We start from the raw sequence: 16,043 nt of genomic DNA, 5'->3' as shown, positions 1-16,043 counted from the left end.
TTTAGTTAATTTTGCTAATAAGTTTTTCAGTAACTCTAACCTAATTCAGTATATGTCCTTCCCTTCTAAGTAGCTTGATGATATATCCCACACTAAACAAACAGAAACCCAAACTGCTATTAATAATATATTTTTAAAAACGTTAATGTAAATGCAATAGTTTGCATCAGTACCAATCAACACTTTCCTCTTGTGCAGTAGAAATGTTGGTTTTTTTCCCGTTAATGATATTTTTGTAAATTGTTCTGATGAATGCAACATGGAAAGCTGCAACAAAGGTGTTTTTTTCCAGTAACAGCCCACTTTCATGATTTACCTTACTGTTAATTCTGTTAGAAGTTTGCTGACTGTCAGATTTTTTCCCTTTCTCTGTCCAGGCATTTGAACATCTGCAACAATTAGAATTAATTAAACCAATGGATGGAGCATCCTTCCGAACACAGAAAGAATACCAGCTGGTGAAACTGCTTCTGGATAGCAATCAGATAATGAATGCACTTCAGAAATATCCACAGTGCCCTACAGATGTCCGGCTTTGGGCAGCATCATCTCTGGATTAAACCACTGGAAATCAGAACTCATTAATGAACTGAAAGAATTTGATATTTTGGAGAAACATCAGCAATTATAACAAGTGATTTTCTTTTCAACTAGTTGAAAATTGCAGGAAAGATTTCTGTTGCTGGAAAGCAGGTAATCAGGTAAAATTCAGAGTTTGAGTTCTGAGAGAGGCAACATTTCCCTTGTTTAAAAATGTGCTTTTCTAAAGTTCTGAGCACATGGGTTTGAATACCATCATGGCAGGATTTGTTTTTCCTAAATATTGAGTACAATAAAATATGAGACAAAGTAACCATTTTAAAATACCTCAGCTGATTCACTAATGTCCTTTAGGAAAGGCGATCTGCCATCCTTATCTGGCCTGGCCCACTTCTGACTCCAGACCCACAGCAATGAGGTTGACTCTTAACTGTAATTAGGGATGAGCAATCATTGCTGGACCAGCCGCCAACATCCACATTTAGTGAATGAAAACTATTTTGAAATTTTTCAGGAGGAGGAACAGTTCATCTTTTGCCACTAAGCTGACATGCAATTATTGCAAAAATAGATTTTAAACATTTTTACATTTAAATACTTAAAAATGTATTTGTCTTTCACTTTTTTTCATAAATAACAAGCTTAAAATTTGTAATAATAGCAAAATTAGATTGGTGGCTTTGAAAATGACTATTAGTGGCTTTACTATTCTCATTATCGAGAGAACACCTGCCACTATGTATTTAAAGGTATTAAAAATATGAACATTTAGATGTGAATTTGCTCGCTGAGCTGGAAGGTTAGTTTTCAGACGTTTCGTCACCATTCTAGCTAACATCATCAGTGCGCCTCCGACGAAGTGCTGGTGTTATGTCCTGCTTTCTATTTATCTGGTTAGGTTTCCTTGGGTTGGTGATGTCACTTCCTGTTCTTTTTCTCAGGAGATGGTAGATTGATTAGGAGCCAATGTGTTTGTTGATGGAGTTCCGGTTGGAATCCCATGCTTCTAGGAATTCTCGTGCGTGTCTCTGTTTGGCTTGTCCTAGGATGGATGTGTTGTCCCAATCAAAGTGGTGTCCATTTTATGAACATTTTAAGATGGCACATTTGCTCTTTTTGTAAGGGGTTATGACTGCTGAAAATTTTCCAAAAAGGTGCCCCAAGTTTCTGCCATTTGGTAATTGCCATTTAGTTTGGATTAATGCTGCTGTTGTTTGATTGTTTAGTACAAAAGCATCAGGAAGGTTCCTAGAAGCTTTGGTTTCAGATTCATTTATGGTAAGAGTTCTAACAGAAAATAAAGTTTAGTCTTCTACATTCGGATTTCTTTTTGTTTAGTTCTGCCCTGTTGCTACTTTGTACCAGCTTTGCCAAATAAGATTTTATAAGTTGTGACATGTCCATGTATATGCTGTCAAGAAAGGCATGAATGGGGGTGGGTTGAAGTCAACTTTAAAAGACGAAAAGCTGTGTGATTGAGAATTTTTAAATGGACATGCAGAAATATAAATACATAATTGAGGTCAGGTGAATTAGGGTGATACAATGTAAGTGGTGGGCTAGAGCTGTGGATGAGTTTGTCTTAATATAAGGTGGCATCTAGTAGTCAATTTCATACTGACTTCTGGTAGTCCTGTGTCAAATTGCATATCCCTGCAGATCACCTCTGGATTTCAGCAATATTAGACTAAGTTTACAAGATTTAAAAAAAAAATCTCTGTAGAACACTGCTTTATTAAAGCTGTTACCAACTGTATGAAGAAAATTTGGTACATTACTAAATATTTGGTTAAAGGGTTGGAAAAGCCAAATGTGGATTCCCTGTATAAAAACAGATGCTCACATTCCACACACTGATGCAGATGAATGGCTTTTGTGTTGCCTTACATTGCCTTTCCATTGTACCACCTGCCTTCCACCCTCAGCTCCTGTCCCAAATGTGAAGGCCTGTGAAGCAGTAACATAACTTACAAAGATCTTGTTACAAGTATTGAAGTCATGTGCTTTTCTCAGAATGGAAGGTTGGATGGTTTTAATAGACATCAGTAGCCTCAGTAGTTTTCTGTTCTGTTAGATGTTCGATTTAAATAAGAATTCATGCATTCCTTTCCCATTGTCCAATTGTTTAAGGTACATGTGGCCAGAGTTAGTGCAATTGATTTTTAAATTGAAATGATAAATGCTAAATGTTTAATTCATTATAAATAATAGGTTAGAGTTAGAAATTTCATGAAGCAGCAGCAATAGTGACATGGCATGAAACATTCATAGCAGCAAACTTGACCAAGTTGATACAATAGGGTTGATATTCGAGCTTATGAGTACAAGCTGATGTAATTTGTTGATTGTTCCATTGTTTTCAGTGTCTGGGTCATAAATTTTCCATATATTTTGTGATAATCAACAAAACTCTCATTTTTACTTCTCAGTGATGCAAGAGCCTTGAAGTTATTGGAATCCCAGTACACTGCTGGAAATGTGGCAAAGTAGGAATTTTCCCAAACTTTGATTATCAAAGTAGGCAGTTGCCATACTGGGGCACAGAATTTCACAACTGAATTCTGCAGGATAGAAAGCATCAATTCATTAAGTGCAGCAATATTGTATATAATGTGGAAAGTAGACATGAAGATTATCAGATAAATCATAATCTCACTGCATGGCAGAGCGGACTTGATGGGATGAATTGCCGACCTCTAATCCTGTTTTGTTCTTCTTACTCACAACAGGGATATATCATGTTATACACCATTCTTTAAAATTCTTCATTAAAGTTATTTTAAAATCAATTCACAGAATGTTGGTGTCATTAGCTTAGTGAACATTTATTGCCAATTGCCCTTGTGGAGGTGGTGATGAACTACCCTCTTGAACTTCTGCAGTCAATGGGTGTTGGGTCATCCATAATGCAGTTAAGGAAGGAGTTTCAGAATTTTGTCCCAGTAATACTGATGGAACAGTGATTATTTCCAAATCATGATAGTGTGACTTGGAGATAAATTTGCAGTTTATGTATCTGCTGCCCTTGTCTTTCTAGTTGACAGAGATCACTGGTATGGAAGGTGGTGTCCGAGAGAACATTGAGTTGTTGCTGTGAATATTATAAATGGTTTACACTGCTCCTACCGCATTTAGTGGAGGGAGTGAATGTTGACTGTGTTGGATGGTGCATCAGTCATGCAGGCTGCTTTGTCTTAGGTTGCTCTAAATTTCTTGTGTTGATATTGCACTTATTGAGACAAATAGAGAGTATTCCCTGACGCTGCTGATAGCCGGGTTTTGAGTTGACGCAGAAGTCCCAGCTTCTGACAGTTTTTGTGTAGCCACAGTATTTATATGGTTGGTCTACTTCGGTTTTTGGTCAATGGTCATGATAGTAACGGTGGAGAATTCAATGATCGTTTTGCCATTGAATGTCAAGGGGGAAGGGGCAGATCTTTTTGTTTGAGCTAGTCACTGCTTGCCACTTGTCATGTCATGTGAATATTACTTGGTGTTTATTAGCCCAAGCCGAGATGTTGTCCAATTTTGGTGCAACAGACATGGATTACTTTGTAATCTGCGAAGTTGTGAATGAATAATGTTCAACACCAATCACCAGCAAACATTCCTCTTTGCTGCTGGGAAAATTGTTGAAATAGCTAGAAAAGGTCAGGCTGAGGATAGATAGTACGTTGAGACACTCCTACAGTGATGTGCTGTGGCTGAGACGACTAACCTCCAACAACCAAACCATTTTCCTGGTGCTATGTCTGACTCCAACCAGCAGAAGTGTTCTCCCCTCAAAAATAAAAACAAATTTTTGAGAAAAACTCAGCTGGTCTGGCAGCAACTGTGGAGAGAAAGCAGAGTTAACATCTTGGGTCCTTTATTGTTTTGTCTTGAGTGTTATTCACGTAATTTTCCAATGCCAGCATTTTGCCAGGAATCTGTGACACCACACTGGGTTAAGTGCAAGGATGAGCCATCCTTACTTCCCTGAATTTACCTCACTTGTTTGTGTATTTTGATAAGGCTGTAATGAGGTCACGAGGTGAGTGGCTCAGGCAGAACCCAAATTAAGTCTCAGTGAGCAGATTATTTTTGAGCACTACTCACTAGCAGTATCGCTGGTATTTTACTTCAGTTTTACTCTCATTTACAAAGTTATTAACAAGGTTGGACTTTTTTTCTTTGCAGTTAGATCTTGTTTCAGCACTTTTGGTGTGGGGAGTTTCTGAAGCAGAATGCAAGTGCCAGAATGTTGCCATGGCTCTCGATACTGCAAGCGTGTGAGCCTTCAGTCATTTACTCTATGCAATATCAGGAAATCAAATTGACTGGAGATATGTCAGGCTTGGTTATTGCACTGATGTGCCAGGTCCCTATCACTGACCATGGGAATATTTCTGAAACCACCTTCTGTTCAGTTCTTTTGACTTATCTGCCACTATTCACGGATGTGGATGGACTCCCACATTTAATGGTCCTACCATGAACAGATCAGATTTATCTCAATTGCTATTTAAAACATAGAACAGTACAGCACAGAACAGGCCTTTTGGCCCTAGATGTTGCGCCAACCTGTGAACTAATCTAAGCCCCTCCCCTACACTATCCCATCATTATCCATATGCTTATCCAAGGACTGTTTAAATGCTCTAATGTGGCTGAGTTTAACTACATTGGCAGGCATGGTGTTCCACGCCCTTACCACTCTGAGTAAAGAACCTGCCTCTGACATCTGTCTTAAATCTATCACCCCTCACTTTGTAGCTATGCCCCCTTGTACAAGCTGAAGTCATCATCCTCGGAAAAAGACTCTCACTGTCCACCCCATCTAATCCTCTGATCATCTTGTTTGTCTCTATTAAAACCCCTCTTAGCCTCTTTCTCTCCAATGAGAACAGACCCAAGTCCCTCAGCCTTTCTTCATAGGGCCTGCGCTCCAGGTCAGGCAACATCCTGGTAAAATTTGGTAGATTCTGATAGATTTGCAGCATATGGTATGCAAGTAGTTCTGTGTTGTAATGTTACCAAGTTGACACCTCATTTGTCAGCATGCTTGATGCTCCTGCATGCCAACCTATAGTCATCATTGAACCAGGGGTGATCTGGCTTGATGGAAATGTTAGAATGGTTGCTGGTTGAAGTCCTGCATAATACGCAAGATAGTTGTGGTTGTTAAAGGTTCATCATCTCAGCTGTAGGAGTTCTTCAGAGGAGTCAAATTCATCAATAATTTTCCCTTCAGTGTAAGGTCAGAACTGCTGCTGTTTGCTAATGACTGACTCCACTTCTAATTGCAACAAGACCTCCATATCCAGGGTAGGCTGAAAAGTAGCATATAACATTCATGTCACAACAATGCCAGCCAACAACTAACGCCAGTAAGAAATATAATCATTGAAGGGGTCCCTATCACTTAGCAATGGCCTTACCATGACTGAATCCTCCACTATCAACATCTACTGACTGTAACAGCAGATCCAAGATGAGGAATACTTCAAAGTGACTCACCTCCTGTTTCACTATAAACAAAGCAAAAAGTCCAGAAAGGTAATGGAATACCATTTGTCTGGTTGAGTGTATCTTCAACGACTTTTTTGATCTTGACACCATTCACGATGAAGCAGTCTGCTTGATTAACATCACATTCAAGAACATGCAATCACTCCATACCCGCAGTGTGTACTCTCTACAAGATTATATGGCAGAAATTTGCCAAAAATCCAGACATACCTTCAAACCTCCAACTGCTACCATCCAGCAAGATGAGGGCAATAGATATGTAGGAACGCTATATCACCTGCAAGTTGCCCTCCACACTACTCTCCAACCTGACTTGGAAATACCTCCCTGTTCTTTGTCACTAGCTTAAAAATCCTATAGATAAAACTGTTAAGCCATGTTTTAGCTCTGGGATCTAATTTGTCCTACATCACCATTAGCTGGGAACATCTTTTTTGCCCATCACTAGCTGGCCTTGAAGGTGGTGGTGAACTGTAGTCTTGATGCTGTAATCTGCATGCTGTAGATAGACCAACACTGTCATTAGAAAGGTAATTCAAGAATTTTTGACCCAGCAACAATGATGGAATGGCACTATACTTCCAAGTCCAGATGATGAAAGGCCTGCAGGGGAACTTGCAGGTGGCAGATGTTGATAGTTGTTGATTCTGTGATGGTAACACTACTAAATGTCAAGGGGCAGTGATTAATTGTCTAAAGTTTCAGTAGATTTGTAGCTTGGGTTGTGTATGTTGTGGTAGGTTGATGTGCTTAGCTGGTTCGTTGTTCCATAGATGCTTCATTACCCTGCTGGATAACACCATCAGCACAGCCTCCGAAAGAACCGATGTTTTCCCGCCTGGTATTTAAACTTTGGCGTCCGGTGAGCTGGATCACCTCCCTTCCAGTTTTCTTTTGCAATGAAGTGTAAATGGGGTCTAGCTCTTTGTTGATGGCTTTCTTCATGGAGTACTAGGCTTCTTGGAACTCCTATGTGTGTCTCTGCTTTGCTTGCCCCAGAATCCTGATTGTTGTCCCAATCAAATTGGTGGCTCTTCTTATCCATGTGGATAAAATGAGGGATATTGGTTGTGTCTTTTTGTAGCCAATTGATGTTAGCATACCCTTATTTTTAACTTCCTTCCTGTTGTCCAATATACTGTTTGTCACAGTCTCTGCAGGGAATCTTGTATATGACATTGGTCCTGTTCATTGTGGGTAGAGGGTCTTTAGTTCAGGTGAGCAGTTGTAGGGTTGATAATGGTTTGTGCACTATTCTGATGTCCAGTAGTTGTAGGGGTCTTGTGGTTAGTTCACGTGTTCCTGATATAAGGTAGTGTGATGAATGTCGCAGGGCATGTAGTATCTTCCTGGTCTTGTTCATTTAATAGGCATTTTGTGACCCCAGTTTTTAGAATATCCATTGTCCTTGAACACGTGGAAGAGATATTCTGTGCTAATGGTAACGCTGGACATAAGATCCTAGAATAAAACCTGACTTAATTGATCATACAGTTACAAAATAAGGGTGAACATTTATTTGACATTGTGATGCAAAGAATTTCTTCGTTAGAAGAGAGTAAATGTCTGGAATTCTTTAATTGAGAGTTGTTAAAGCTAGATGCCAAAGTATTTAAGTAAGAGGTAGATTTTGCAGTTTTGAGAAATTAAAGGCTATGCTGGACTGGCACAAAAAGAGAGGCAAATGAGCCATGAAGTTCTATTATGGAGGAAAATCTGGAGGAGCTAAGTGGCCTATTTTTGTTCTGGTTTTTTTCTGTTCTCTTAAAATACATAGCAGAACCAGGGGGAAAATAACTTCATCTATGAAGACAGATCAAAGCAAAGATTAGATTTTTCCAGTATTCTCAGAAGCAGGCTTGGAACAATTATCTGATCCCAAGAGCTCCTTTCCACCTTGCAAATTCCACCTGGTTCCTTGTTACCGTTTCATTTAATCTAGAATGACAGGACAAATAACAAAGAAATAAAGAAAATTCAAACCTGAGGCAGAACTATATCTTATACATAACTATAACTACTTAAATCAACCAGTATTGAGTGATTTCAAACTTGCTGGAGTATCCCACAACTCTTATCTGTCACAGGTGATATGTTGGAATGAAACAGCAACAGGTGTAAGCAGATGAGTAATTGATTAGTTCAGGTAAAAAGAAAACAAGCCAGGAGATCCGTGCTCAATAATGGCCACCTTTATTGCTTCTCAGCGAACAAGACCTAGACTCAGCTCATCGAACATTTTCAGGAAGGAAATAAAATATCTAAATCAGGACTAGAGTTTGCAGTTCAATCTGCTTGATGCAAGATGTATTTTAGTTCTATTTAAACCCCAGAGGTTATTTGTGGTGAATATCTAGAGTCCGCAACCATCCCTGAAGGGTCTAGGCCCGAAACATCAGCTTTTGTGCTCCTAAGATGCTGCTTGGCCTGCTGTGTTCATCCAACTCTAGACTTTGTTATCTCAGATTCTCCAGCAGCTGCAGTTCCTCTTGCCCCTAGTTGAAAACCCATTTTGGAATACAGCACATGCATCTCCTTCCATGCTATCCATTTCTTCTTGGCCTTTAACACAGCTTTCTATACAGTTTCTCTGTCCTGTAGTCTAGTTTTCTTTTGAAGACACACTCAATTAAAGGCCTTAAAATTATTTTGAATCGCACTGTTTTCTAACAAAGAAATACTGCCTTAGATTAAATAATGCACAAAGATGCATAGCATGAACCTGTAGAAATTTGACACCTGGAACTGCCTCAGAAGTTAAAAATCCAATAGTCAAACCTTCTACACCTCAAGATTCTTTGTGGAAAGTCTCAGACTTAGAGGAGTGACTCGGGCAAGTGCTAGAAATGGACAGTAGTATCATCAGGAGAACGTACAAAAGGAGCAACAATCCAATGATTGCGGTTTCTGCTCATAAGAATGCAGGTTTTTATTTCATTGTCACACTCATTAATTACCTTGTATTAATTACCAAGTTTTGGATTTGCCAATAAGAGAAAAAAGTGAACAGATGATGACATGAAAGGGAATTTAATGCAAAAGTAACGAAGTTAACGCAGGGCATTGGTGCAGTGCTATGTAGATTATTGGTTTCCTTAAGCAGGATGTCAAAGTGTTGGAAGTAGTTCAGGGAGCGTTGACTGGACAAATACCTGGAATGGACAGATTAGCTCGGAAAGATTGGACCAACTACGTTTGTATCCACATCTATTTAGAAAAGCAACAGATGATTGACCCTGACAGGGCTTCACCGGGTGGAAAGGATGTTTCCTCTTGGAGAAGAATCTGGAAGTAGGAAATTGAAGAACTAAGTTTAAAAATAAAGGGTTACCTATTTATGACAGAGCTAAGGAGAAATTATTCCTAAGAGAGTTGTGCCTTTGGAACATCCTTAAAAGGCAGTGGAAGCAGATTCTTTGTTTCTTTTTAAGATGGTACTAGATTCTGGATAAGCAAGGGGCAACAGACTATTGAAAGTGAGCGATAATGTGGAATAATCAGATCAGTCATGATCTTACTGAATGATGGACGAGGTTTAAAGGGCCTAATGGCCTACTCCTCAGCCAATTATTTTGGCTTAAATTGGAAAATAGCAAATGGGACACTCGGGGTGAAAACAAAGAACTTTAGGAAGCTACAAACCAGTTAGCTTAACATCTATTGTGGGAAATGATGTTTATTCCAAGGACTAAGGATGTTTTCCTACAGTTGTAAGGTGTTGTTAAGGCCATATCTGGAGTACTGTGTATAATCTGGTCTCCATATTTAAGGGAACTTATAAATTTGTTAGAAACAACTCAGAGTTTGTTCACTTGACTGAGGCTTAGTTTGGGTGGAGAAGGTTTGTAAAAGGACATGTTGGGCCCATATCCATTAAAGTTACAATATTGAGGTGGCATCTTATTGAAACAAAATCCTGAGGGGACTTGACCGCGTAGCTGCTGAAAGGATGTTCCTCCTTTGAAGTAGTTAAAAATAAGTAGTTTCCAATTTAAGCTGAAGATGAGGATTTTTCTCGTGTAAGTCATGTGTTTGAAACATTATTCTAAAGAGAGCAGTGCAGGCAGTTATTGAATACTTTAAGGCATAGGGAGATTGACTTGATTAAGGTGTCAATCATGAATATTACAGATTTTGCGCAGAAAGCTAGGGAGACCAAATAGCCTTCTGTTCTAAGTCTGTATATACGCATATACATAAATAATTGGAAACACTCACTCCACAGCTCCCTTTTCTAACCAATTTATTTCTGCAATTCAGCAGGTCTCTTGTAAGTTCTCCCCTTATTGAAAGAAAATGGTTTTCAAGGTTCAGCATTTTCAAATATTTCTAATCTCAGTTTTGACAGCATGTTTGCAAATCTTTTCATACTTTCAACAGTCCTTTGACATTCTTTTAATAAAATGAAAAACAAAACTACAGAAAGTGCACCTGACCACAATGAAGTTTGGGATTAACAAGTTTAGGTTAAGTTTTTGCTCCTTTTGAAATCTAAACTTTTAGAAAAGAATTTTCTTTAAAATCTTTTTAAAACAATTATTGGTTGACCTGCATGCTGTTGTTAATAATTTGAACTGTTGTACCATTGGATCCCTTTTGTGCTATGCAGTTTTGTATTTTGTAAGGTACAAGTGACTATTTTATAGTTTTCCCTACAACTGTGTATCAAAGTACATTTACCCATGCTGGAATTCATTTGTTGTGTAGCTAGGAGTTTTTGGACCCAAGATTATTCTTTTAGTTTATCACATTATACCATATTTTAACCTTTCCAACATTTGTTTGAATTCATTGTTTTTAAAAAAAGCCAGTTTGAGGAATATCACTAGACTAATCCAGAGACCCAGGTAATGTTCTGGGGGCCTGGGTTCAAATCCCAACACAGCAGATAATAGAATCTCAATTCAATAAAACAATCTATAATTAACAGTCTAATAATGACCATGCAAACTTTGTTTGGGAAAAACCCATCAGGTTCACTAATATCCTTGAGGGAAGGAAACTCTCATGTTTACCTGATCTGATGTATAAGTGAGTCCACACCCCAGCAATGTGGCTTAACTCTCAACTGCTCCCTGGGCAACTAATATATGCTGACCTAGCCCACAATGCCCAGGTCCCACGAATGTCTATAAAAAAAATTACACAGATTCAATAAATGCATGGGTTAATGATAATTCCTACCATTAGCTTGTGGACAGACAGTGGACACTTCACAGATCACAACTTGCATCCCTTCAACCTATACTAAGAAATCGGTGCTGCTATATCATATAAAATAAGATCATAAGACTGTAAGAAATAGGAACAGAAGTAGGCCATTTGGCTCCCTGAGCCTGCTCCACCACTCAACAGGATTACGGCTGACCCGACACTCATCATGGCCACTTTCCAGTCCTTTGCCTGTCAACTTGTAATCAAAAGTCTATCTATCTCAGCCTTAAAATGTACTGTGTCCTCACAACTCTTCCGTGGCAAAGAATTCCAAGGACTGTCAAATTCCTCTTTATCTCAGTCTTAAATTGGCACTCCCTTATTCTGAGACTATGCCCACTGGTCTGAGATTCTCCCATGAGGAGAAACATCATCTCAGTATTTACCTGCCAAGCCCCTTAATAATCCTTTGTTTCAATGAATAGTCCCAATCTGTTTAGTCTTTGCTCATTAACAAACAGTCCTTATCAGGGATCACCAATAGAAGATTCCAAATGAAGAACAGCAAACATTCTGATTGATAAGAATCGCAGGTAAAAAGCACAATTTATGAAACACTTACTGTGAGCATGATGTTTAAAATAGCTAAACCTCTTATTAAATGGTAGCAGTGTTATGAGCCCGATTCACAACTGGGATATCGCAGTTCACCTGACACTGGATTGCTGAAGTTGAGGTGAATCATTCATTGCAGGAACCTCAGATTTTCTTCTGTATCTTGCTCTGCACAGACTTGCAGCATTACTATTTACATCTATTAAAGTAGATGGCACCATGCACGTGAACACAAATGCACTACTGCACAACCTCAAGATACGCACGATATAGAATACAGTAGAAGAAAAAAAAATCAAATAATACACCAGCACATTTCCTATATAGAATGTAGGTCATACAGCAGTCACTATACAGTTTATTCTTAGGGGAACAGCAAATATTTCTGTACAATACTTAATCTCTCCCATCTCTCGACCCAGGCATTTTCCTGGCTTTCTAATTGCAAGGTATTTGCAAAAACATCCCAAGTACATATCAAATATTACAGTAATTTGTGCTCACAGATGCACAGAACATTGATACAGACTTAAGCAAACATAATTGTTTAGAGGTATGTGTATCACAAACTGCTTTAAGAACTCTGTTGGCAAGTTCTGAGGTAAGCAACACTTAATCTAGAATGTCATGTGTATCATTCTGCCCAAAATACATTTGAATTGTCTGATAATCTTTAAACTTAATAGAAATAGCAATATTGCATAATTAAGAACTTTACCCTATTTCAAGGCTATTATATCTCCCTGTGAAGTACTAGTTGCAAGGTAGAGTTGAAGTCTAAAATGGTAACAAAATCATTGCTTTGTAAAATGTTAAAAAGTTTCTATGGATGAATGATACAAACCACATTCTATAGCACAAGTACCTAGTAAAGAAGATTCCTCCGAGCAATAATCAACTAGTGTTTTTGAGACAGACACCAGCTGACAATCTAATCCAAACTTGTACAAGTGGGCATGTAGAATATATACACCATTGCATTTGCCCTTTTTCCCTCTCTGCTTGGAGTATGGGGACAGATTTTTCATTTTTGACATCAGAATTTTCTTGTTCTGAGTCTCTGCAATTCATGTTTTTAATAGTAAGCACTTCATATATGCATAAACCATTAATTCACAGTGAGTTCCTGATTTGAAAACCATTTTTTTAAAGCTGCAATATATTCTTGGAAATAAAAGAAAAAAAAAATCAATATAACATTAAGGGGAAGGAAATGTCCTACAAATAATGTTGCATTTACCTGATAGAAATAACATTTTTCAAGTGATTTCTCATCCATATTGTTAATAAAATTGGTTAGATTGAAAACCTGTGAACAATAATATTAAAATAGAATTTTCTAAATTTGCATAGCCTTAGCATATGTTTTATAATCTGAGGTACCTGAAGTTCATTATTGTTACACAGTGTTAACTGCTCGTGGTCCAACAATTGAAGCAAACTTTCAGGAGAGGACACTGGCACTAAAAATCTGGGACTGAGGTCAAAGAATCTCCCCAAAATTTAAAATTTTAGGGATGTTTAGCCCAAGATCCAAATGTGTGCTTAATAATAGCTTTTAACGGGTTTTGAGGATTTTAAGAAATTACAAGTTGTTTTAGTGATATACTGCAGCTTTAACTAAATACTTTGTCAGCTGTTTACAATAGATGATTGCTGAAATCAAAATCAGTTGTAACTATACAAACAGTTTATTATGTTGTCAGTCTTTAATTTGATCAGTAATCCTATTGCAAAGTATAAAACTGCAGAAATGCAGTAAACACTTTAGTGTCATATCTAAAACATTTGGCACCTAATCACTACACTCACAATCAATTAATGTAGTTTTACGGTATGATATTCTACATTGAGCAGTTTTGTACTGAAGCATTTAGCTATGCTGCAACAATGCAACGCATGGTTAACACTTAAGGATAACCAATCCCAGGCCCTGAAAAGTAAATTGAGCAGCAGTTGCAGCGGTTAGTTTTGACTTTTGTTTGTTTTGCTATATCATATAAAACTATAGTAATTGTTTAGGAACAGAAGTCAGTACCAGTGACTTTTATGTGTATCTATTGCATATATTAATATATATTTTTTTTTATAAAAGTTCCTCTGTTGCCCTGCAAGTTCTTTTTAAACTTACTGAAATGGCACTGAAATTAGTGTAGAACTGTCACCACAACTCCAAACAGAGAGGGATTAGGGTAACAAATTCCTGAGGTTATGTTGGTACAGTGACACAGTAGACTAATGACTGCACTTTTAACAGGTATGCAAAAATTACTGTACATGTATAATGAAAGGAAAACAAAGGATATATTACTTTACAAAATAAAAGCATTCAATTTTAAAAACACCTCCAGTGTTAATTATATCTTGCAAGTTTAAAAACAGAAAAGCATGCTTACATCTGAATCCTCTATAAACACAGCAAATCTAAAATAAGGAAGTGCTTTGAAAGCCAATTTTGGGGCAAAAGATATTTCCAAAGCTTCACGTAGCAAAGGAGCTATTAAAAGCAGACATCTGCATGGTTAAAAATTATTACATGGAGCTTGCACAAGGAAAAAAAAGGCAGAAACACTTTTTGAATGGCCTTCTCCCATTGGCATAGAAAGGTATAGTTTACATTTGTTTTTAAAATGCAGTGATAAAATACATAAAATTACATTTAAGGTCAACTGTCAATTCAAATCTGTTAGTGTTATCAAACTTAAAAGTACCAATATAGTTTATCAAATATGGAAACTGAGGTATACCTTGTTGAGGGAGGTTTATGGTTATAATGTAATGCTTGAAGCTTCTTTGCTATGTTCCAAAAAACCTTGATTTGTTGATACATATAACAGCAGCACAATGAACATTCACAAGCTATGTCATATTGGCATTACAACAGTTCTTCTGTGAACGCAAATAGCAAATGCAATAAAAATGAACTGCCCTTCTTACTGTTATTAAAAATTAACAGTAGTTCATCTGAGGAATGGCGACATCCTCACAATAAACCAGTTATCTGGTGCACTTGGATTTTTTAGCCACGCTCATGCTGTCAAACTTGAGACCCACACTCTGTGATGACTTATTCTCAAACATTCATCTGATACCAACTTAGCTTCCTTTGCTGGAAGAAAACAGTTACCTTCCAGTATCTCAGATAAAGGTTACTGAAGTAGAGCGATCCATGCTACAACCAGTTATCTTCTATATAATTTCTGACTGACTGTGGTACCCGTTGCTTCCATTGCGCCATTCCATTAGCTACCAGTTCTGTTAAGTGTGTAAGGACAAGATACTGAATTGTTTGTCGTAACCAGTCAAATAAATTCAGCAGATAGCAGCTCTGGAGTAGAGTCCCTTGGTCTGGTTTGTGACCATTATAGCCATCATAGGCTAGATTCTTTGGGAGGAAAGTCAACATTTGTTACCATGGTGACTACTGTTACAATGTTGTCTGTAGTAATCGTGCTCATTAGTCTTTGCATTTGAGTGATGCGTTCTGCAACACAACCGGCAGATAGTCTTGCCTCTGCATCATGATCCCAACATTCTTCTATAGTTTCACACAAAACAGCCATTCCCTAAGAGAAGGCAAAAAGAATTTTAAATTCAGTAGCACAAACAGAAAAACTGAAAGTCAAACAGAAAAATGTGCTGGAAATGCAGAGAAAATAACTCTCAGTCTGAAAAGACAGATCAGATTAATGCAGATACAGGTACTAACATGTTGCTAGGAAGGGATCTTGTAGTGTGGTGTTGGCATCCCTACCTCTGGCCCAGAAGGTAGGAGTTGAAGTCACACCCACTCTGGAGTTGATCAAAATATTTATAAACTTCACCAATTATTTGACCTATAGCCTTACTAGTCACAAAAGAATGGATCCTGTTCGATCTCGAAGCAGACTTGGTTAGTAGTTGTCAGATGGAAGACTTCCTTGCCATGCCAGGTGCAGTAGGCTTTATGGCACACTGATTGTGTCCCTACCTCTGGGCCAGAAGGTCTTGGTTTAAGTCCCACCAGCTTCAGAGAGGTGACATAACATTTCTGAACTGAGAGCTGTATTCTAAATATATAAAAAGAAAATAAGTGCTAGAATACTTACCAGAAAAGTTCACTATCAATTTATAGAACTTATGCTATTACTTCAACATGCATCGATCTGCTATCAATTGGATTTGGTAACATGGCATAGCACAATTAAGAGCAACTACTGAGGGGCAACGAAAGAGTAACAAAG

General features: G+C 37.9%; 2 protein-coding genes across 3 annotated transcripts in view; one reads left to right on the top strand and one right to left on the bottom strand.

Moving 5' to 3' along the window:
- The window catches only part of orc4 (origin recognition complex, subunit 4), a 79,766-nt gene extending 64,856 nt beyond the window's left edge, over window positions 1–14,910 (top strand). The window contains exon 15 of the mRNA XM_048535079.2: window positions 378–14,910. Within this exon, the coding sequence (XP_048391036.1) occupies window positions 378–560 (183 nt within the window). The 3' untranslated portion in view covers window positions 561–14,910. The remainder of the gene's footprint in view (window positions 1–377) is intronic.
- Window positions 8,224–16,043, bottom strand: part of acvr2aa (activin A receptor type 2Aa) — a 150,365-nt gene continuing 142,545 nt past the window's right edge. For both annotated transcript variants that reach the window (XM_048533984.2, XM_048533985.2), the window contains one exon: window positions 8,224–15,386. In XM_048533984.2, coding sequence (XP_048389941.1) covers window positions 15,192–15,386 — 195 coding nt within the window. In that variant the 3' untranslated portion in view covers window positions 8,224–15,191. The remainder of the gene's footprint in view (window positions 15,387–16,043) is intronic.

The sequence above is a fragment of the Stegostoma tigrinum genome, chromosome 7 (genome assembly GCF_030684315.1).
Source record: "Stegostoma tigrinum isolate sSteTig4 chromosome 7, sSteTig4.hap1, whole genome shotgun sequence".
NCBI classification, from domain to species: Eukaryota; Metazoa; Chordata; class Chondrichthyes; order Orectolobiformes; family Stegostomatidae; genus Stegostoma; species Stegostoma tigrinum.
Note: the sequence above shows the minus strand (reverse complement) of the source record. Positions and strands in the feature narration are given on the sequence as shown.